General features: G+C 47.2%; 1 protein-coding gene across 5 annotated transcripts in view; it reads right to left on the reverse strand.

Moving 5' to 3' along the window:
• AFAP1L2 (actin filament associated protein 1 like 2) overlaps window positions 1–24,726 on the reverse strand; it is a 116,689-nt gene that overhangs the window by 37,394 nt on the left and 54,569 nt on the right. For 3 of the 5 annotated variants that reach the window (XM_005225752.5, XM_059881948.1, NM_001076375.1), the window contains one exon: window positions 5,098–5,226. The exons of 1 other annotated variant lie outside the window; for it this stretch is intronic. In XM_005225752.5, coding sequence (XP_005225809.1) covers window positions 5,098–5,226 — 129 coding nt within the window. Of the gene's footprint in view, window positions 1–3,656; window positions 4,837–5,097; window positions 5,227–24,726 lie in introns of those variants that run through there. One more of the 5 variants, XM_059881946.1, reaches the window with a different exon arrangement.

A 24,726-nucleotide genomic window follows, 5' to 3' on the forward strand; every position in this document is an offset into this window, starting at 1 on the left:
ACCTGTGAAAAATAACAAAACGGTGCTATGTCTGCTGTTTATAAAGATATCCAAAAATTAAAGGCTCATGTTTCAGAAAAGAAAAAAGAAAAGAAAAAGTACACAAACTGTCAACACAGGGCAGTGTGCACAGGCAGCGATACTGAACATAAAAATAACACAGAGCAGAATGTAGGGGCAAACCACAAAATACACGAAAATATTCTGATGACACCAAGAAAGGTCCCAAAAGGAATCAAAGCAATGTAAATAGGGCTTAACATTCGTTTCACATTCATTTCTTTTTTCAAGTTGTTGACTAAGCCCACACTCCTTTCCAAAAAAAAAAAAGGCAAGATATTGTTGATTATTGTTTTAACTGTGAGATTCTGAGCAGGTGATTCCTCCCCAAGATGGCCATTTGTAAACTGCAGTTTAAACTGGCTCTGGTCCATGTCACAAGGCCGCGTGTCCCTCCTTGGACACGCTGCAGGCTCTGCTTGACTAAGTATTGATCTCAGTGTTGCTAATCCCCCAGAATCCAATAAGTAAGTAACAGGCTCCCAGGGCCGTCTGCAATCCTGTGAACTGGGCCTTGGAAAGGGGAGGCTGATGAGCTGTCCCACGTCTGGGAGGCAGTCTTGGGGTTGGGGAATTTCTATCATGCTCTCATTTATTTTCAGAAGTGCACTGAGCCCCAGCACCATGTGAGGTGCTGGGGACACAGCAGAGAACAAAACAGACATTGTCTCTAACTTCATGAACCCACTGGGGCAGGGGCAGGCAGGCGGGAGGGAGAGGGAGGCAGATCTGGATGGATAGTCACACAGGTTTGTGGGGCGTGACAACACTACGGGGCGGGGGAGGAAAGGAGAGCTCCCAACGCTCTGACCACGTGTGCGGATCCAGGGAAAACAATCTTTGTCTGAAGAGGGTGGTGGTGAGGGGTAGGGAGGAGGGGCCCAGACCCTCTCCCTTACAGTTGGATAGACTAAATGTTCAAATCATGTCCCATCACAAGGGCAGCCCCTGAAATGTTCCCAGAGTTTCTGAGCAGGGTATTGGGGGAGCCCTCAGGCTTAGGACAGGAAAAGATATCAGGATCCCAATAAACAGACCTCAATCCATGCCTTGATCTCACTATTGAGACAAAAGAAGAGAGTAGGAAATTGAATACTATTTATACATGAAAGATCAGAGAACAGACAACTCGATGTGAAAAGTACAGACACAGACACACACACACACTCATACTCTGCCCCAAAGGTATGGAAGTAAACAATAGCTCAGCCAGTGGAGATCACAGGCTATCTTGAAATGATCAGCCTGTCTCCACCTACGAGTCCAGGCAAGTTGAGTTCATTTTCTGGAAGACACACAGTGAGGCAGGTCTGGGAAGCTGAGAGAAAAAAAAAGAATGCCTTCAGTTTAAGGGGCTGTGCATTCTATCCTGTGCAGCACAGTAATTAACCTGGGGCAGACTAATCTGGACCATGAAGAGGGGAGGGTAGCATCAGGGTTAGGTCGGCTGGCCCAAGCCTCTGCCGGGCTCTGCCACACGTGGCCATGGAGACACAGATATACAGAACAGACTTGTGGACACAGTGGAGGAACGAGAGGGTGGAACGAATTGACAGAGTAGCATGGAAACTTATACACCACCCCAGGTAAAACAGATACCAAATGGGAATTTGCTGTATGACTCAGGGTGCTCTGTGACAGCCTAGAGGGGTGGGATGGGGTGGGAGGTGGCAGGGAGGTTCAAGAGGGAGGAGACTATGTATATCTACGGCTGACTCATGTTGATGGATGGCAGAAACTAATACAATACTCTAAAGCAATTACCCTTTAATTAAAGATAAATAAGTATTTTTTAAAAGGGGGGAAAAAATGTCAGTTGCTGTTGTAACCACTCTGCCATGTGAGAAGATGCTAAGAGAACCAGAAGGAGAAACTTATAAGTAGTGGCTACTCACCCGTGGGCACTGACCTGGAGAAGAGTTTGCATGCTAAGTCGCTTCAGTTGTGTCTGACTCTTTGTGACCCTATGGACTGTAGCCCACCAGGCTCCTCTGCCCATGGGATTCTCCAGGCAACAATACTGGCGTGGGTTGCCATGCCCTTCTCCACGGGATCTTCTCAACCCAGGGATCAAACCTGTGTCACTTATGTCTCCTGCATTGCTGGCAGATTCTCTACCACTAGCACCACGTGAACAGAAGTGACAGCCAAAAGTCCCAGTATGGCTTTGCATGTTTATCTGTAGTCTGGGTGCACTCTGGGGGAGACTCACACTGGGGAGCCCCCTAACCCGCTGTGGGCAGCTCCTGCAGCCCCTCATGCTGCAGAGACTAAGGGTGGGGAGGGCCTAATTTTATAAGAGCCAAACATACAAAGATTAAGGATGAAACAGAGGTCACCTACAGGAAGTCACACTAAACCAGAAAGGGACCCCTGCACCAGGGGCTCCGATGGGGCGGTGAGAACCAGAAACCAGGGGTCAGCCGCCACCACCGCGGTGTTTTTCAATTCCCAACAGAGGTGTTCTTTACCATCAGACATTCTCAAGTCGGAGCACATCTAAATGGACTGGGAGTGTGCTCTTTAAAGGGTTCCACCAATGAGTCCCTCTGCGGAGTGACTCATTCCTCTCTAATGCACCTGCTTTGGAACACGTATTTCCCATCCGTTTGTCCCACCTTTGATGCACTGCTGATCAGCACTCAAGGCGGGTCAGCAGACGCTCACTACAAAGCCAGGAGGAGCCTGGGAATCAGAGGGTGGCCTGCAGAGCTCAAAGGCAATGAAGGGGCTCCAAGAAAATGCCTTTGATGAAAGGCTAAGGGAGCTAGATTATGCCGACAGAAGAGAAGGCTGCCGGGCATATAACAACATGCTTTGGCTTTTATAACTTTTCTGATGTTCAGACAATAGAAACTAATTCCACAGGGAACAAAGAAAAGGAAAAGGGACTTTGAAATGCTGCCCAGTGGATGCAGGCTGGATGTAAGGGAGGAGTTCCTGGCTGTGATGGCCGGAGCAGGTGCGCCTCTCTCCCTGGCATGGATCTGAGCTGCTCCTACTGTGAGGCAGATGGATTTGATGCCCTCTTACGATCCTAAAATATCACTTTCAGTTCTCAAACATCCAACATAAAAATAAACTTGACTAAACTGTTATGACTTCACAAGAAGCCTCTTCTTTAAAAAAAAAAAATTGTGCTAGAAATGAAACCATATGTCTACAAGAAGATTTGTACAAGACTGTTCAAAGCAGCCTTATTATTCCTAACAGCCCAAATCTGCGATTAAACCAAATGTCCGTCAACAAATGAACTGGATAAACAGGTTGCGGTATATTCAAAGAATGGAAAACCAATCAGGAATAAAAGGAACTACTGATGCAACCCATGGCATGGCAGAATCTCCTGAGTGAAAGGGACCCAACCCGAAGGACAAACCATCCAATTTCATTTATATGAAAATCCAGAAAGGGCATCACTAATCAATGGTGGAAAAAATCTGAACAATGGTTGCCCTGGGGTGGGTGGGGATGAATTCTTGCCCTTGAAAAATAGAAATGCTCCCGAGACAACAGCACTGTTCTGTGTCTTATTTTGGGTGCTGGGTGCACAGGTGTATAAGCTTCCCAGGTGGCGCTAGTGGTAAAGAACCCACCTGCCAATGCAGGAGATATAAGAGACACAGGTTCAATCCTTGAGTCTGGAATATCCTCTGGAAGAGGGCATGGCAACCCACTCCAGTATTCTTGCCTGGAGAATTCCATGGACAGAGGAGCCTGGTGGGCTACAGTCCATAGGGTCGCAAAGAGTCGGACACTACATTCTCAATTAAAACCACTGAAGAGAAAATTAAAATGATAAGAATAAAGTAGTACTGCTCATAATATTCTTTACTACTCTTGCAGTCTGTAGATTGAATTTGCCCTCCTCTATTAAAAATTTTAACAGAGGACTTAACATGCACACACACACGTGTATACAGTTGTCCAAACTCACTGAATTGACTACTCAAGATTTGTGTACTCGACTGGATACAGAATCTAGCTTGATTAAAAAGATAGAAAAGATAATTAACTCAGGGTTCTTTGATTTGTTGTTGTTTAGTCACTAAGTCATATCTGACTCTTTTGTGACCCCATGGACTGTGTAGCCCACCAGGCTCCTCTGTGCATGGGATTCTTCAGGCAAGAATACTGGAGTGGGTTGCCATTCCCTTTTCCAGGGGATCTTCCCAACCCAGGGATCAAACCCGGATCTCCTGCATTGGCAGGCGGATTCTTTACCACTGAGCCACCAGGAAAGCCCTGTGATATACAGTCTTAAAGCAATGTTTTCCAGTTTTCCTTTGGGCTGTATGACTCTGGACAAGCTATTTAGACTTTGTAGGCCTCGGTCTCCTCATCTGTAATAATAGCACCAACCTCACAGGAGTGTTTTGAAGATGAAGGCTTGTTAACACATGTGCAGGCGGGAAGAACTCAACGAAGCACTAGCTATTATTATAATACTAGTTTATTTTCCCTTCTCTACTTTCAATAATAGGAAAAATACTTTGAAAACACTGTTTGAAACCTCTCTGTGGGCTACTGTGTTGAGAGTCCGTGGGGCTGCCACACACGTCCCATCACTTCTGTACTATCGTTACCATCTGCTGTGTCCTGCTAAAAATGCATAAATTAAGTCCTAACCCTGAACAGCTCAGAATGTGACTATATTTGGAGAAAGGATATTTAAAGAGATAATTAAAATAGGATATTTAAAGAGATAATTAAAATTAAACGAGGGCGCTGGGGTGGGCCCTGTTCCAATATGAATGGTGTCGTTACAGGAGAGATTTGGACACTGGCGTGCACGCACAGGAAGACGGTGTGAACACTCGGGGAGAAGAGGACCATCTGTACACCAAGGAGACCAGCCTCAGAAGGAAGTGACCCTGCCAACACCTTGATCACAGAGTTTTAGCCTCCAGAACTGTGAGAAAATGAGCTCCTGTTGTTTAACCCAGTCTGGGGGCCGTTATCACGGCAGCTTAACACACAGACGACCATCCCCCTGTTTCCGCAGGGACCCTTCACCAAGGCCCCGACCACACCCACTGCTGCTCTTGGTGTATAAGCGGAGAAGCTCGGCCAGGCCACTCTTCTTCACCACGGCTGTGCTGCTCAGGTTCTCCTGGTCAAGAATCCTGAGGAAGTCATCCAGCTCTGTCAGCAGCTGCTCCAGGGCTAGAGACAGAAAACAGAGGACACTCTTAAAGCAGCTGCCTTCTCCCTAAAGGCCCCATTCAGATACACCTCTGATCTCATAGCATCCCATGACGGACCCTCTGGTCTCAAGGGGAGGGGTGTGGGGTGAGGTCAGGCAGCACACAGGGGACCCAGCCAATAGGTGTGATTCCCAGCGCCAGGGTGGTGGGGACAGGCCAACACACCCTTAGCTTTGGGATGGGCAACCTTGGCCAAAGCTGCAGGGCCACCATCTGCTGAGTGACAGTGGTCAAACCGATCAAGCCCCTCAGGCCATGAGAGCGTGGAAACAGGATTTTCTTCCTCAAGTAAAGAACAGCTCAGGGTCTGGGGAACTTGAACACAGATCAAACCCACAACCACCAAAAGAAATGCTGTGGTTGAGTCAGTTGTTAAACCTTTCCCCAAGGACGGGGAAACACAGAGTCACTCCAGGGAGATGAAACAGTGACTATGCTGTCCCTGCAGGAATATAGACAACCCATCAAAAGCCACGCTTGGACAAACAAAACCTTTCTCCAAGATTCTTCACTGATTGAGAATCAATGTCACGAGTCCAGCATCACTCCCAAGTTGATGAAGGGCTGCCGTGCCTTGGGATCCACAGCCCTTATTTGTGGGTCTAATAGGCATCTCTCAGGTGCCACTGTTACAGAAGCACTTGTGGACTCCCAGCTGGAGGCACCTTGCAGAAATTACTAGTGCACCGGGCAAGAGGGAAGGTGCAGGACCTTCACCACGCCATTACTGTCGTGGTTGTTACCGTTAATGACCTAAATCTCATCTAAGAACAGAATGTCAGACACTTCCTGATGGTCCACTGACTGAGACTCCACAGGGGACCCAGGTTCCATCCCTGGTCAGGGAACCAGATCCCACATGCAGCAACTAGGAGATCTCATGCTACAGTGAAGATCAAAGATCCTGAGTGCCACGACTAAGACCCAGTATAGCCAAATAAATAAAGACAAATATATATAAAAGAAGAACAGGATGCAGCATTCACGGGTGGGGTCTCACCTCGGCTCTCCCAGCCCAGCTGGCTCTCCTGAACGTGCTCATTAATGGCAGCGACTTTGAGGGTCTAAACGATACTTTCCAACCCTGGCTACATTGGAATCACCTGGAGAGATTCTCAAACTCCTGATGCCCAAGCCACACCCAGATGGATATCCGAGCCTCTGGGAGTGAGACCCAGGGGTCAGATCAGATCAGTCCCTCAGTCGCATCCCTCTTTGCGACCCCATGAATCGCAGCATGCCAGGCCTCCCTGTCCATCACCAACTCCCGGAGTTCAATGAGACTCACGTCCATCGAGTCAATGATGCCATCCAGCCACCTCATCCTCTGTCATCCCCTTCTCCTCCTGCCCCCAGTCCCTCCCAGCATCAGAGTCTTTTCCAATGAGTCAACTCTTCGCATGAGGTGGCCAAAGTACTGGAGTTTCAGCGTTAGCATCATTCCTTCCAAAGAAATCCCAGGGCTCATCTCCTTCAGAATGGACTGGTTGGATCTCCTTGCAGTCCAAGGGACTCTCAAGAGTCTTCTCCAACACCACAGTTCAAAAGCATCAATTCTTCAGTGCTCACCCTTCTTCACAGTCCAACTCTCACATCCATACATGACCACAGGAAAAACCTCCCCATGTGATTCTGATATGCAGATATTTTATTTTTGCAGCAATAAACCTGACATGCTTATTGATTAAACTATTGCTTCAATTTTAAAAAATGAAAAGAAACATGTTTAAAAATTCTCTTTTTTACAAGTATGTACACTTTTTACTTTGACATTCAGTCTTTCATAGACAGCTTTCAGCATTATTATTTTTTGAACTATTAAATTATTTTTATTCTTCCCTGTCACAGGGAGTTAACAGTGATGGACTTGAGACATTTTTTTTTCCTTTTTTTTTTTTCTTTTTCTTTTTCTTTTTCTCTAACCAGAAGTTTGGAAGACCACAAGGAAAAAAAAAAAAGCAAAGATCTGTTATACATGATAAAGTTGTCAAGAAATGTCTTATTCCTAGAAAAGAAACTTTTCATCTGTTGAGCTTTTGAAACAAAGAGTATGAGCCTTTGAAGCTGAGAAGCATGGGTCTGAACGCAAGGCCAGGGGCCACACCTGTGGGCTCTGCTTCCGGGGCAGCAACCGAGTGGCCCAGGCCTGCCCTCCATCACCTACTGCAGGAACTCTGAGCAGTCGCACAACCTCCAGGCTCGTTCCGGCCTCTGTACCATGGAGAAGATAACGTGGGCCCCACCCATCTCACAAGGCTGGTGTAAAAGACAAAACCTGTGAAGCTCTCCACAGCTTCACTTGTGAAATGCTACGCTAACCACACGAAGAGCTCTGTCATCATCTCCTCCCATCCTGCGGTATCACTGGTTATTTCTTATTCTCCACCTTAGAGTGCTCGTCTCTAAGCTCCGCTTTAGAGAAAAACACAAAACCTTGCCCCAACACTCCCTACCACGGAAGGTGGTGGAAGGAGAGGAAGGTCACCTCCTCAGAGCAGCCTTGCTTGACCACCTTCTCCAAACTAGCTATTTATTATCATCTTCTAACTCAGCATCTAGGTCTTCATAGCCCTAGGCCTAGAAGTGGGGCTGCTGCTGCTGCTGCTGCTATGTCGCTTCAGTCCGACTCTGTGCGACCCCGTAGACAGCAGCCCACCAGGCTCCACCGTCCCTGGGATTCTCCAGGCAAGAACACTGGAGTGGGTTGCCATCTCCTTCTCCAATGCATGAAAGTGAAAAGTGAAAGTGAAGTCGCTTCGCAACCCCATGGACTGCAGCCTACCAGGCTCCTCCATCCATGGGTTTTCCAAGCAAGAGTACTGGAGTGGGGTGCCATTGCCTTCTCCGGAAGTAGGGCTACTTCTTAGTAATAAGAATATACCTCATTTTTAAGATTTGTAAATGAGTAACATCAATAACAAATGAAATAATAGTTGTTATTTACTTGCTCATTTTTAACGGGCATCTTTGTCTTTCTCACCCTGGTCTAGTCTGTTAGCTCAATGAGAATCAGAACCACGTCTGTCCTAATCCTTGGCACCTCACACTCTTATAGGTGTTGAATGAATGTTTATGGAAAGAGTGAATAAATGAATGAGTAAATTCGGCACCTACTAGCTCATAACAACTCTAGGAGGTAAGCAACATTATGCCCATTTTGCAGATGTAGACCTCATGGCCCAGAGAAGACCCATAATGTCCCACACAGCCAGTAGCAGAGAGCTGGGTTTGCTCTCTGACTCCAAGACCGAGCTCTTAGCAACACCCCAACTGATACCTCCATGTAGGGCCTTCTTCCAGCATCCTGCAAAGGCCTGGCTCCCCAGAACTGAACCAGAATCCAAGACTATCTGCTAACCTCCCCCCTGACTATTAAAGAAGCCCTATGCTCCCCTAGGGAGAGCTCAATGGCCTATTTCTGCTCAAATACCCCTTTGACTCTCAGTGGGGCAGTAGCCTCTGACTTCATTCCTGAAAAAAACAAACTCCCTGGAATGAGTATTGCTATTGACTGGGAGAGAGCTGGAGGAAGCAAAGGGGGAATGAGGATGTGTGTTTCAGAGAAGAGTGACGAAAGTATGGACACACGTGAGCGTAAGATCAAATAGCCTGCTCACTCAGATGAGTGGGTGGACGGAAGATGCCCTCAGCTCTGCCAGAGATGAGATGGGTAGATGGTGAGTGATAGGCAAGGCTAGCACGAGAGAGAAGCCGCACTGGGTAGCTCTGCTTGGCAAAGAACCACGGGCCAACAGCAGAGCCTCCTGCCCCGTCCTTAGGTGTTGCGAAGAGCACCCTGAGAAGTCTCCAAGAGGCCAGTGGCTTTTGCCCAGTTTTACTTAAAATTGATCAAAGTCTTTATGGAGTGAATTTTGAAAGAGCACCAGCAAAAGTTCCCTGAGCTCACTGAATTAGTAAGTCCCCAACCTACAAACGAGTTCCATTCCGAGAGCGTGTTCATAAATCCAGTTTGTTCATTAAGTCCAACAAAGTTAGCCTTGGGACCCAACTAACACAATCAGCTCTATAGTACTGTAATAGATGTGTAAGACTTTTCCCACAAATAACACATAAAAAATAAACAAAAAATAGAGCACTTTGAATCTTACATTTTGCATCTTGAAAAGTTCAGTAATACAGCACAACCGCTGGCATACAGGGGCTGGTAATGAGTGAACAGGCAAGAAGAGTTACTGCCTGGAGGAGGGAAAGGATGTGGGAGATGGAAGAACTGAAGGGTCTTCAACAATAGGAGACGGAGGGCAAGCTGCAATTTTTCACCTGATGCTGATGGCACAGGTTCTGGTTCCTCGCGGGATTCAATTCTATCTGCGCTCTGGGAAAAAAATGGCCCAGCAACATCTGGGTAGCAGCTCCTTTTTCCTTGTCATAGGAGACATGGTAGCACTGGACTGTATTCTGGACGGCTGCTGCAACCTTCATGAACCGTCCCGTGCCTCGAAAACGAACAGTGCCTCCTCAAATAAAGCAATTCCCCTTGCCATTTACTGCATCATGAATCTCTCTGGTTCTTCAGTTACTTCTTCCTGTTGCTTTTCTTAATCCTTTCTCCGGGCCTCTAATTCCATTAGGTGTTCAATGCACATTCGCATCTTTGAAAGTTCACAACTTAAAGCTTTGAATGCAGGGGACTTACTGTACCAGGTGAGACCCTAAAGTGTGCCCAGCACTCGGCAAGGCCCTCAGCCTAAACTTACTGGGAAACTGGAAAGGCGATCAGGATCACGTGGTTCTGCTCTCTTGCAAGCTCGTTGGCAGGGCAAGACCAGCACAGATGAAGTGACGTGATCAACAGACCAAGGTGTGCCACCAAAAATTCAAGAATCAAGCAGGCGGTATCTCTTCACATGTGACAGGAGATCAGACAAGAGGCTGAAGGCTGGAAGGTTTCTAGGAAGAGGCCATAGTAGAGTAAGGCTTTGTGTTGTTTTTTGTTTGGTTTGGTTTGATTTTGAACAGCTATTTCCTGTTGGCTGCAGAAACTCACAGGCTAAAAAGCACTGAGTTTCAAGACGGCAAACTCGGGAAAACAAAGGATAAATGACACTGCTCCTTGACCTCAGCTGCAGTGGATAAGGAAGAACCTTGAGAAACAATTAGGATCTCAACCACATTTTTCCTGACCTTCTGACCTCCACCAGGCTGTTACTCCTGCTACCCCTGCTAACAAAAAAAGAAGAAAAGCCCAAGAACTGAAAGTGTCTCTTGCTTCCACATCCTCAGCTATTCCCAAAAGCTGCCTGATTCCTGGAAAACAGCCTTTGTTTATTTCTTATGTGAGCAAATACATACCAAGCCAAAGGATGAAAAGCATTGTGCCTGGCTCTGGGGGGACAAAGGTGACCCAGATTCTTGGAAATGGGGGCGTCAGTGAATACACCGGGTAAAACAGAAGGGATCCAGGGACATCTCCAAGGATCAGGGATGCACCAAGGAAAGAAACAAACTCAGGGGTTCTCAGGGGGAGGAATGTATAAGCTGGGCATTGAGGACGAATAGGAGCTTGCCAGAAAGACCCAAAGGCATTTAAGGAAAAGGGAATAAGACACTCAGGCAATTCAGGTACTGAAGGCACAGGGGCATCTGAGAAACCATGAGCAGCTCTGTGTGTCAGGGCACCCAGAGCAGAGGGGCACAGTGGGTGGGCTTCAAAGGGGAGCAGGTGGGCTCTGTGGCCAGACCTGCAGACTTAGATCAGGTGGGCAGATCATAAGGGTTTTATCTACTTTGCTAAGGAGTTTGTGCCTTTTCCGTCAGGGTCTCTGGGCAATGCAGTGGAGGAGGCCATATAATACTATTCTCCAAGCAGGCTAGAAGTAAAGTAACTCTGCCGACTGTGGGGAGGACGATAGAAGGGAACTGGGGTCAGGGAGGGGAGGCAGGGAGACCAGTGAGATGGCTGCATTAGCACAGATGACACAGACAACGGTGTATCCTAATCACAGCGGTTGGGACAGTGCAGGGCGCTACACTCCCCACCAAATCCAATTCTCCCGAGCACCCTGCAAATGTGGAGTGGAGAATGCGCTCCTGAGGCTGGATTACAACCTAATTCGTCACATCCACAGTCAGCAGTGGCCCTGGGGCCAAGTACTGGCTGTCTGCAGACTGTCCCCAGGGGAAGTCAGAGAGATTCCCTGGATCACGGCTTCTGCTTCCCATTCCTCCATATTTCACAAGGTAGCAGGGGACAGGATGGAAGGGCTGCATTTGAGACACGTGACAGGCAGCAGCCATGGGTCTCGGTGATCATTCCACTAGACGTGGAGACTGTGAGCAAAGATGCCCACGGGTGGCCGAGAGATGTGGAATGCCACCAGACACTCAGGCCTGAGGACCCTGCAGTCAATCGGGCAGCTGTGGTCCCTGCCGCTGGGGAACCAACAGGCCAGGCCGATGGGAAAAATGGGCAGATGGGGAACACTGAGAAAGCAGAAAGCTTCCTTTCTTATGAAAAGAGCTGAGCTAGGTGAATGGTGGAGAAGGCAATGGCAACCCACTCCAGTACTCTTGCCTGGAAAACCCCATGGGCAGAGGAGCCTGGTAGGCTGCAGTCCATGGGGTCGCTAAGAGTCAGACTCGACTGAGAGACTTCACTTTCATTTTCACTTGCATGCATTGGAGAAGGAAATGGCAACCCACTCCAGTGTTCTTGCTTGGAGAATCCCAGGGACAGGGGAGCCTGGTAGGCTGCCGTCTATTGGGTCTCACAGAGTTGGACACGACTGAAGCGACTTAGCAGCAGCAGCAGCAGCAGGTAAAAGGTAAGCCCCGGGGTTGAAGAAAGACAGGACCAGAAGCAGCAGGAGTCACAAAGCCCAGAGGTCATCTCCCTCCTCTCCGGATCCATGCTGTCCCTCAAGGTCTCTCCAGGTCCCTATCCACAAAGCCGCCCACGACCAAGCTCCCGGGCCAGTAGACCTCACTGTCAAAGTCCAGTTGTTCACGGTCATCTCGGTTTGTACCAGGTCTACATTCTGGGCTAGGCCTGAGTCCAGTTCTGGTCAAGGGTCAGCCTCTGGAAGTCTGGGCCTCTGACAAGGTACTAAACACAGAAGAGGCCAGGGATGCTTCTGAGATCGTACCCTCGGGGCTCCAGCCACAGGCTCCCCCGATCCCAAAGCAAAGCGTTCCAATGAAAACTTGTACAAGCCAAACAAGCAGAAGGTGAAGCAGCGACTGTCTTTTTCTGGAAAAATGAAAATCCTCTTTGGGTGGATTTCAGTTAGCTGAAGCAGATATTCATGTACCTGCTTTCATCAAAGCCAAGTGGTGTGAAGCAAACTTTGGAAAAGCAGGGGAAACCAAGAGCTCAGGCCCTTAAAAACAGCAACTGATAAAAGCGAGGCCCCAGTCTTGCACCAACCCCAGTGACATTTTAAAGCCCTCAGAGCTCAGAGGAATGCGGCCCTTTCACTGCGGCCCTGGAACGTGCTCAGCTCCCTTGCCCCCCCCGCCCCCCCCCACCCCAAAACCGCTCATTCTGGTCTCTTCCCGGTCCTCCAGCGGAGGGAGGGGAAAATGAGCGTGTTGTTCACTGTGGAAACTGTAGGCCCTTGTGCAGTCTTTGCATCCTGCCTCTGTTCAAGTTCAGAGCTGTCTGCTCACGGTCTGACAGCTCATCAATAAGATTCTTGTTCAGGACTCGCAAGGCCCACGCGGAGCTGGACGGGTCAACTGTGCGATTCATTGCCCTCGGCCCAGCCAGGCTCTGCCTCCAGAAGACCTCCTCCCCCGGTTCCGCTCATTCTGAGGCAGTCCCGCTTTGTGGTCACTAGGTTCCCAAACATACATGTCTTCCCAACATGCCAAAAAAGCTGCTCCTTGTGGTTCCCCTGCTGTTTTATGCACGTATTTTTATTTATTCAGCTGCATTTGCTGAAGACCCACGATTCAGGGTGATTTTCCTTCCAAACATAAAACTAAGCAGAACTCTTCTTTAAGTATAAAGACATGCATTCCCCTCCATATCCCATTGGTTCCTAACATGAGCCACTATAGACATATTATCTGCATGAACCCCACTGCTGGAGACCAGTTGAAGTCATGAAGCTGGTGACAGTTTCTGTGATAAGCAACAGCCTCAGGTGGGTTGCCATGGAAACCAGAAAATGCCAGCAGATTTCTTCTGATCCTAGAGAATCCTCAAGTTCTCAATAATGAACTTTTGGGGCTTCCCTGGTGGCTCAGTGGTAAAGCATCTGCCTGCTAGTGTGGGAGACAAGGGTTCGATCCCTGGTCCGGGAAGAGCCCAAATGCTGTGGAGCATCTACGCCCATGTGCCACAATTACCAAGCCTGTGCTCTAGAGACCGGGAGCCGCAATTACTGAGCCCGTGTACTTCAGCCCCTGAAGCCCTCTCGCCCCAGCCCCCATGCTCTGCAACAAGAGAAGCCACTGCAATGAGAAGCCCGCACACCTCAACAAAGAGTAGCCCCTGCTTCCTGCAACCAGAGAAAAGCCCGCGCAGCAACAAAGAATACATAGTTATTTTAAAAAATAATTATAAAAAAGAAAAAGAATGAACTTGGAAAATATGCCCCTTTATTCCACCTAAAAGGAGATTCCCTCCCCCCAGCCCTTTAAGGAGGTCAAAGCCTTCTTTCTTTACAAGAGCCAAATGCCAAGTCAACCTTTACCAAGTACCCAATGTACTGGTGGGTATGTGCCAGGCATGTTGATAGGAAGTGGGTTTCTTTTTTTTTTTTATGGTGGTAATACAATATAACTTTATGTTTATTTACTTTAGCGACTTTAAAGTTTACAATTCGGTGTCTCAATGCCATGTAAGTATCACCACCAGGATCTAGTTCCAGAACTTTTTCATCACAAACTCATTAGGCAGTGGCTCTCTATTCTTTCCTCCCCTAGATTTATGGCAAACACGATTCTGCTTTCTGTCTCTATGGATTTGCCAATTCTATAGTATGTGACTTTCTGAGCCTAACTTCTTTTATGTTTCATCACTATTTTAAGATCCCTCCAAGCTATGGCATGTATAGTATTTCGTTACTCCTTACAGCTGAGCAATGTTCCCTTGTATGGATATACCACCTTCTGTTTAACCCTTCGTTATTAATGAGGAAGTGGGATTTTATTACACAAAAAAACGTGTTAATTGGGCTATCATTTCTGTACACAGTAACGTCCTCTGTTTCTACTGCACAGTTCTATTGTTTTGACAAACACACTCAGCTGTGGCAATTATCACCACAATCAAGATGCAGAACATTTCCACGACCCCAAAAGTTCCTTTGTGCCCTTTTGCAGGTGGCTCCTTCCTCACTCCCAGGCCCTGGCAACCTGCAGGAGGCTCTCAAGAATGCATGGGACTCTCAAGACTGGAGAATGATGATCCTTTTACTGAACATAAGGCATCTCAGATTTGTCCACTGTTGTACATGGATAAGAACTCTGGTCCTTTTGATTGCTGTGTAGTATTCCACCCCACCGTTGCAGGAAGCCCATATGTCCCCATAAATTCAAAGATATCTTCTCTGCTGGGTGCTTTAACACAGACTGCTGGTCTCTGTGTCCTCCCACCAGTTTTCCATGCTCTTGAAGCACCCTCTTGCTGACTTTCAAAGGCATGACTTGAACACCAAATGGATGACCACTCAGGGCATACAAACAAAAGACACACAAAAGACAAAGCCGTGATTCTTACCAAAGGCTGCACCCTGGAATCACCTGGGGAGTTAAAAAAAATATTGCTGATTCCTGGTCCATCCCCAGAGCTCCTGCTATAATTGCTCTGAGTGTGGTCTGGGCCTCAGGAGTTCTCAAAACTTTCCAGATGATTCTACTATGCAGCCAAGGTGATGAACCAGAGAAATAAATGTGTGATGGTTGCTTCATGAAAAGTCTTTTAAATTGAAAAAACTATGTATAAGAGTCTTTAAAAACAACCATAGTGCTGCTACATAACTCAGTTCTGATTTCACATGGAGAACTTTCTAGGTTCATGCTTGTTACATAAAATTGTTGTTCAGTCACTGAGTCGTATTCAACTCTGTGACCCCATGGATTGCAGCACACTAGGGACCCTTGTCCCTCACGATCTCCCAGAGTTTGTTCAAACTCATGTCCATTGAGTCAGTGATGCCATCCAGCCATTTCATCCTCTGTTGCTTCCTTCTCTTCTTGCCCTCAATCTTTCCCAGCATCAGGGTCTTTTCCAATGAGTCGGCTCTTCACATCAGGTGGCCAAAGTACTGGAGCTTCAGCTTCAGCATCAGTCCTTCCAGTGAGTATTCAGGGTTGATTTCCTTCAGGATTGACTGGTTTGATCTCCTTGCAGTCCATGGGACTCTCAAGAGTCTTCTCTAGCACCACAATTAGAAAGCATCATTTCTTTGGCATTCACCCTTATTTATGGCCCAACTCTCACATCCATACATGACTACTGAAAAAACCACAGCTTTGACTATGCAGACCTCTGTCGGCAAAGTGTATATAAAGTTAGATACACTTGAAAATATCCTTTTTTCCTTCTAACATCTTTTCCCTTCTAGACAGTGAGGAAGGGAAGTGTGGAAGACAAGAACCAAGAAGTCTTTGTGTTTACACATCACAGAACTCAGTTCTTTGTCCCGCTTGAACAAGTGGGAGTTCTTATCACTGACAATCGGCACCCAGAAGATTTGCAGGCTACCCTCCTCGGTGGGCTATCACTGATCCTGTCTGCTTGGACCTCAGGAGAGTAGCCAGAAATGTAAATAACTTTCTCCAGGATAAATACTCCAGGGGTTTTATCTCCATCTCCAAGAACCAGCGAGGGGGAGACGGCTGTGCTCCATTTACCAGGGCAGTGACTGCATTGCTCCCTGCTGAGCCTGACCTTCAAGGTCAGTCTGTCATCTTTTTTTTTGCAAGATCTGCCTTTTCTCACCTATCTCAGAGTCTCATCACTTAAACACTTTCTTCAAGAAAAGGCTGCTTTCTGCACTTCCATATTAGCTGTGTGGGCTTGAAGAGAGTGGACAGATGCTCTGCCACGGCTTGCACTCCTGGAAAAACAACTCGAGCTGCTCACTGGTGACCTCTCAGATGGAACAAATCTCCCCAAGAGCAGAATTCCAACCCCAGAGACGGAGCCAGCTGGAACCGGAGCCGCTTAGATATGGCCCCTTGGAAATTCACACAGTAACCGCTAAAGACATGAGACTAAGCACAGCAAGGCAGAGAGGCCAAGGGCCACTTTCCCTCTGCTTCAACCTGCCCAGAAGCACCACCTGGCCACCCAATCTAAAGCAAAGGGGCTATTACTTGGCGATTCTCCCATCTCTAATTTTCTATTTGTCCCATGAATGCAAGTCCTTAGTCCCCAGTGAGGTTGACAGCTCTGAGTAGGTAGGGACCACATTTTCTGGTTTGGTTTCCCCCACTATGAGTGACAACCCACTCCAGTATTCTTGCCTGGGAAATCCCACGGACAGAGAAGCCTGGCGGGCTACCGTCCATGGAGTCGCAAAGAGTCAGACATGATTGAGCAACCGACACACTATGGTTAAACAATGCTTTACTCAAAAGTCAATGCTTGGAGAACATCTGCTGAGCATAAGGCTTTCAGAGACACACACAGACACCACCCCCCAACTCCCTGCAGTGAAGGCTCCTCCTGAATTGTCTTGCACTGACAGTATCTGGGCCAGTTTGTCCAGTAGGATCGGGCAGAGGGCTCACCAGTTACAGACCACGATTCAGGTCCCCACAGTTAACAGCTCTGGAAGGACCACCCAGAGGCAGCCCCGAGCAGTGGGCCTATCTCACACCTGGACAGCATTCTGCTGGGAGAACTTTCTCCGGGGTGCAGGTGGGAAGGGCATGGAGGTGGCCGCTCCCCCAGAGACCAGGAACCTACGGCTGAAGGAGCTCGACCCCCAGGGCACTCCAGCAGTTCAGGGGGTAGAGGCGGGCAGGGGCGGGGCAGCCAGGTTCTAGCAGCCATCAGGGTCCAGGCCAGACAAAGAGGCTTTGGGGCCCAGGGGGCCTTTGTTCCCCTGGCTCAGTTAGGACATTCCTTAAATGCAATCTGCCAGAAGAGTGGCTTCATTCAGACTCAGTTATGCGGGTGGGAGGCGCAGAGGTTCAGCTGGGTGGCTCCCTGCATGGCAAAGCCCACAACAACTGGTACAAACCATCTCAGTCTCTGAATGAGGGTCACTCAAGTTCACTTTGGAAGTTTGGGAACTACAGTGTCTAATAGAGGAAAAAAAGAAGTCTGGGAAATAGCAGTGATTATTGCTTGGTGGAGGGGTTCTGGGAAATTTTTCATTCCTTCTTTATATCCTTCCCTGTTCATCAACACAAAAGAGCAGTGAGTTATTACACGGAGAGAAGATGCTGCCCAGGGGCCGCTCTGCTTTCAGTTTTGGCTGCAAGTTGAGGTTTGTCCTTATTCACTGTTGGACAAAAAGAACAGAAACTACAGATGTATGGAAAGAAAAAATAATCACCGTCCTGTTCAGATTTCCTGTTTCTCTCCAGCTTTTGGCAACGGGCATGACACACCATTGGGCTGATGTACTAGTGTGGCCTGCTGATCCTGTTCAGGCCTCCGCCACCAAGGTCAAAGTCAGCCACAGCAGTCCAAAACCACCACCACCTTGACCTTGGGATCAGCCAGCAGTAGGCTACCCTAGCCTGATCCAGTGCTGCCCCCTGCCCTACATAGTCAAGAGCCCTTCCCTGGGGCTCCAAGGAGGCTGGGCTAGAGGACAAAGGTCTCCCAGCCCCCTAGCCTCTTTGCCTGGCCTGGACCCTGGTGGCTACTGGACCTGAAATTCCTCACACTCCCTGTGAACTGCTGGAAGATCCTGGGCAGCCTGGGGTAGGGGATGCGGGGGGTGGTGCTCATGTACCTTTTGGAAAAGATCCTGATGCTGGGAGAGACTGAAGGCAAGAGGAAAAGGGGGCGACAGAGGATGAGATGGTTAGATAGCACCACTGGCTCAACAGACATGAATTTGAGCAAACTCCGGGAGATGGTTAGAGAAAGAAATGGCAACCCATGCCAGTATTCTTTTTTTTTTTTTGAATTATTTATTTTTTAATTGAAGGATAATTGCTTTACAGAATTTTGTTTTCTGTCAAACCTCAACAATGAGTCAGCCATAGGTATACATATATCCCCTCTCTTTTGAACCTCCCTCTCATCTCCTTCCCCATCCCACCCCTCAAGGTTGACACAGAGCCCCTGTTTGAGTTTTCTGAGCCATAGAGCAAATTCCTGTTGGCTATCTATTTTACATATGGTAATGTAAGTTTCCATGTTACTCTCTCTCTCACCCTCTCCCCATGTCTATTAAGTCTATTCTGTTTCTCCATTGCTGCCCTGCAAATAAACTCTTCAGTACCATTTTTCTAGATTCCGTATATATGTGTTAGTATGCGATATATATTTTTCTGTGACTTAATTTCACTCGTATAATAGGCTCTAGGTTCATCCACCTCATTAGAACTGACTCAAAAGAACTGTTCCTTTTTGTGGCTGAGTAATATTCCATTGTGTGTATGTACCACAACTTCTTTATCCATTCATCTGTTGATGGACATCTAGGTTGCTTCCATGTTCTAGCTATTGTAAATAGTGCTGCAATGAACAGTGGGATACGTGTGTCTTTTTCAATTTTGGTTTCCTCAGGATATATGCCTAGGAATGGGATTGCTGGGTCATATGGTGATTTTATTCCTAGTTTTTTAAGGAATCTCCATATCGTCTTCCATGGTGGCTGTATCAATTTACATTCCCACCAACTGTGCAAAAGCGTTCCCTTTTCTCCATACCCTCTCCAGCATTTATTGTTTGTAGACTGTTTTTGATGGCCATTCTGACCGGTGTGAGGTGATATCTCACTGCAGTTTTGATTGGCATTTCTTTAATACCACTCAAGTATTCTTGCCTGGAGAATTCCATGGACAAAGGAGCCTGGCAGGCTACAGTCCACAGGGTTGCAAAGCGTCAGACACGACTGAACAACTATCAGTCACTTATTCACCAGGAGATAGTGGAGGACAGAGGAGCCTCCACTATTTTGCTTCATGGGATTGCAGAAAGTCAGACACGACTGACTGAACAACACGTACCTTTAACCCTTGGCTCTTGGTCCAGAGAAAGCAGTGTCCTCCATGCCCTCCCCATCTGTACCAGGTTCCAAACTTACACTGCTTAATCCTAATTCCAAATCATGGCTCAGCCTTGGGTTGGTTGCACCACATACAGGCTGTGTGGCATTTGGAGAGCTTAACCGACCTCTCTGTGCTTCAGTTTACTCAATTGTAAAATGGGATTAGTAACAGTATCTACATTTCATAGGATTGGTATGCTGCTGCTGCTGCTAAGTCGCTTCAGTCGTGTCCAACTCTGTGCGACCCCATAGACGGCAGCCCACCAGGCTCCCCCGTCCCTGGGATTCTCCAGGCAAGAACACTGGAGTGGGTTGCCATTTCCTTCTCCAATGCATGAAAGTGAAAAGTCAAAGTGAAGTCGCTCAGTCGTGTCCAACTCTGTGCAACCCCAGAGATGGCAGCCCACCAGGCTCTGCCATCCCTGGGATTCTCCAGGCAAGAGTACTGGAGTGAGGATTGGGATAAAGATCACAAAATAATTCCATTAAGTACACATACTAAGGTAAATGTTAGTTGCTATATGTATATGTATATAAGTTGCTCAGTCGTGTCTGACTCTTTGTAACCCCATGGACTGTAGCCCTCCAGGCTACTCTGTCCATGGAATTCTTCAGGCAAGAATACTGGAGTGGGACGCCATGTCCTTCTCCAGGGGATTTTCCGGACTCAGATTTTGAACCTGGGTCTCCTGAATTGCTGGCAGATTCTTTACCATCTGAGCCACTGTTAAAGAAAACCTAAATCCCTCCTATAAAATGGATATGGAAGACCCTCCATAAATACGCTCACTCACACACACACACACACATAAACACATTGTAAATTTAGTAGAACAGTTTCAAAAAAGTGATTGGAAATATCCTTGTTTGTTTTTGCAGGACTGCTAAACTATGTCCTGGCAGAAAGGCAGCAAGGGTAACTGAGGTGGAATTTGGGTTGAACCCCTCTGGAGAACCATATTTCTCGAAACACATAATGCTGAAAATAAATAAGTGAGGGTTTTCCAAGCTTTCCATAGCTCCCCAGTCCAGCCTAAACTGACACCAGAAACCTATGTGCAGAATAAGGGAGAGCGGTAGGCTGTGAACGGAGAGGTGGCTACCAGGTCCTATGCTTGTTTTCCACCCTGTCTAACCCCAGACTGGGAAACACCCCGTTGACAGAAACCCAGGTAACATTCCTATGGGCCGAGAGCATAACACCACTGAAGACACTGCCCCAGCAGGGACAACCCAAGAGTGTGTACAGTGGATCTTACCTACAGTTTTCCTTCCTTCCCAGCATCCACTTGCCCTTCTCATTTGTACCCAATTTCTCTTTGGGAAACCCTTTTACCCAACTGTATTTGTGTCTTATATAGAAGTAGAAGCCCCACCCCTGACTCCATGACAGCCATATGACCTTGGAGTTAGCCAATCAGAGTGTTTCATTCCCTTAGCCACAGTGATTGGCTTAGAGATGGCTTTGTGATGAGAGCCAAACCAATGGGCATCAGCCTTGGGTCTCTTCCTGGAACTATTTCCTGATCTTGGAGCTGCTAGAATGTCAGTCTGGGGCCATCTTGGCCATCTCTAGGAAGAGCCTCCCAAGGAAGGAAAACAGAGCCTAGATATTCTGACTATTCAGCCCCGACTCTAACTAGCCTTCTCCTCTACCACTCAGTTATGGACAGCCAGTACATCCCATTTTTTGATTAAGCTAGATTGAGCTGGGTTCTCTTTCGCTTGCAAAGGGAGAGTCAACTACCACAGCATATGTTTTTTTGAGCCTGGAATTTGGACCGGCTGTCTGCAGATACAATTTCAGTTCATCCTGCTGGGTAGGCATTATCATCCCCATTTCACAGAGGGGAGACCTGAGGCCAAAGGAGGGTCACACTGTACATCAAGGCTCAGAATCAACAACAGATCCTTCTGACCTCATACCTAGAGTTTATTCCATTATCCAAGTCTACTTCATATTGGTAAAGATTTGCGTATTACTCCAGAGAGTAGAAATAAAAAACATTCTAATGAAAGCAAAGTGTGGGGAAAATATCCAGGAAGAAAAGTACCTTGAGCAGCCTGGGATAAAATGTCACCAAGGCTTGGGCTGAGGGCAGAGACCCATGGGTAGAGCGCAGTGAACATAAACTTCTGCCCACCTCAGGAATAAGATGGGAAGGAAAACTGAAAGGGAAATTCCAAAGGCCCAGCGGGTAGAAGCAGAGCAGGGCATGGCATCCAGGGATGGGGAAGGACCTGAAAAAAAGACTTTCACTTATTCCAGGCAACACTGATGGATTTCAAGACAGCCAAGCCCTCCAGGGCAGTCTGACAGGATAAACAATGGTGGCAGCTGCAGCTCTTGGCTCAGGGAGCAGAAGAGCTGGAAAGAGCTTGCCATCCCCAGTCTGACTCCTCAGTGCCAGGGTCAGACCAGAAGGATGGAACAGAAATGGGGAGGGTGTGGTTGTTCAGTTGTGGGAGAGCACAAAGAATGCATCTGCCTAAAATGGCCCTTACTACTAGGAGGGGTGGGGAAGCAAAAGCCCCCACCCAGACGATCAATTTTAATAAAGCTGGCAGTTCTGAATGGCTTTCCAGCTAGACCAGTCCTGCTTCTGCTGGTTAGAACATCTCCAATGGACGGGAACTGATAATCAGGCAGAGACCACATCTAATCCCATATGTGAACCCCATCAACAAGGAATCAGTTCTGAGCCTTGTAAAAGGTCGGAATCAGTAATGAATGGAAGCTAATGGAGAACAGTATGGAGATTCCTTTAAAAACTATAAATAGAGGTACCATATGACCTGGCAATACCATTCCTGGGCATATATCTGGAGAAAAACATGGTCCAAAAGGATACATGGACTTCAACATTCATTGCAGCACTGTGTACAACAGCCAAGACAAGGAAGTAGCCTAAATGCCCTATCAACAGAGGAATGGATTAAGAAGATATGATACATATGTATAATGGAATATTACTCAGCCACAAAAAAGAATGAAATAATGCCATTGTGGCATCACGGACAGACACAGAAATTACCACACTGAGAGAATCAAGTCAGAGAAGGAGAAGTATCAAATGATACTGCTTACATGGGGAATCTAAAACGAAATGGTACAAATCAACTTATTTACAAAATGGAAACAGACTAAACAGACTCACAGACTTAGAGAGCAAACTTACGGTTGCCAGGGGGAAGGATGGGAGGAAGGGATGGTTAGGGAGCTCGGGATAAACATGTACACACTGCTAGATTTAAAATGAAAAACCAACAAATCCCTACTATGTAGTACAGAGAACTCTGCTCAATGTTATGTAGCAGCCTGGATGAGAGGGGAGCTTGGGGAAGAATGGATACGTGTGTATGTACACCTAAGAGCCTTGACCGTCAACCTGAAACTACCACAACACTGTTAATGGCTATACTCTGATATAAAAAGTTTAAAAATAATAATGAATGAAAGTTAATTACTTTGCTCTATTTACTATTCTTTCCCCCTTCTTTCAGTAATCGGAGGACCTATTCCATATGGTTCAGATTTGGCTGACCGCACCTGAGCCGTAGGAGGTGGGGATGTAGCTGAGGACTGGCCATTCTTTACGCCCCAGTGATGGGTTCAAGTAAGGACAGAATTTTCCCTAGATTTGCTCAACTGGCTTTGGGAGAAAGAGGTCTTTCCTGTCTTCAGAAAATAAACCATGAGAATATGTACTTAGAGTTGCCATCAACCCTGTCACCTCCCACCCTTTCCAGTCTGAAGATGAAGCCAGCGCTCAGAGGGGAGAAAAGCTGGTAACTGGAGAAAAAGAGCCCTATCCACATTGCTGGAGTCCCTAGGTCCAGCCATGCCTGAAGCTACCTTTGAACTTACCAACTACACGAACCTTTCTCACATAAACTGGGGATTGCTCACCAGTGATCAGAAAGTCCTTATTCATGTGTTAAGTAAAGTTTGAACAAATGGTGGCTTCATGTAAACCACCTCTTTTATGAGGCGCACCTTGATTTCCCAAAGCCATAAAATGGCCCAAGAGTAATCTTAATTTCCTGCCCCCTTTGACAGGCCCAAGCACAAAGCCAGGTCATTTTCTTGGATGACCAATATGGTACCCAAACCACCAGGAAAACAGCTGATAATGGCCCACAGACACTGAAGGCGAGGTGATGGTTCACTTAAACCACAAGCAACAGCAGGCCTAGGGATAGATGAACAGGGTTGAGGGGGCTTCTCTCTTTGCCAGGAGCCCATCTCTTCTCTTTTCTGACTAATGTCCATGTCCTTGTGCTGCTCTCCATGGTCCCCAATACACAGCTACACTTTATACACTACAGAGCTACACCCAATACACTGCTAAGTGCTCTTCAAACTGGACATGGCCCTTTAGTGGGCTATGCTGTCCACTCAGTGAGTTACCAGCAGCTTGAAAAAAAAATGTAGCAGGATATATCAGAATGCATAGCAACTAGAAAAGGAGTGTAATCTCCCATAAAACCTTTGTTTTCAGATGTGTGTCCTGGCATACAATGTACAATATATTTCTTACGATGGTTACAATCAAAAGATTTGAAAAATTCAACTACAGGCCCATGATCTCTTATCTGAAACCACAAAACCAGAGGTGTTTGGAGAGTCAGTACATTTCAAATTCTAGAAAAAGATCATGGTGCACAACCTACCAGCAAGGTCTGGGGAAACAAGAATAAAACCCATTAATATTTCTACAGCAAAATACACAAACAGTCAAACTAAGCTGGCTGAGTGGTCAAGAATCCACCTGCCAAGCAGGAGACATGGGTTTGATCTCTGGGTCAGGAGGATCCCCTGGAGAAGGAAATGGCAACCTAGTCCAGTATTTTTGCCTGGGAAATCCCATGGACAGAGGAGCCTGGCAGGCTACAGTCCATGGGGTCGCAAAGAGTCAGGCACGACCGAGGTGACTAAACAACATCCTAACCCTTACTATTTCCTGACACACGCATCCAGTAGGCTAGATAGAGCAGGTATCCCCTCACATCACATCACATGCCTCCAAATTAACCAGTGCCAACCTTACACACACACACACACAAACTTCTGGCTTTCCCAGTTTGGGGATTTGGGAATTGAAGAGATAACACTGTGGACCTATCTAGGGATTTGCAGGGCCTTTGTCCTTCTTCTGCCTCAAAACTGACTTCTAATTTTCCAATTTTTGAAAAAGACCTCATGGGTAATGCAAACCCACACTAGGCTTTTAAGAATTGAGGCAGAACTTGCAAGGTCTAAGAAATTCATGGGGCTATAAGCAGGCGGGCCTTTTAATGATTCTCCT

This window comes from Bos taurus, chromosome 26 (genome assembly GCF_002263795.3).
Source record: "Bos taurus isolate L1 Dominette 01449 registration number 42190680 breed Hereford chromosome 26, ARS-UCD2.0, whole genome shotgun sequence".
Taxonomy (NCBI): Eukaryota; Metazoa; Chordata; class Mammalia; order Artiodactyla; family Bovidae; genus Bos; species Bos taurus.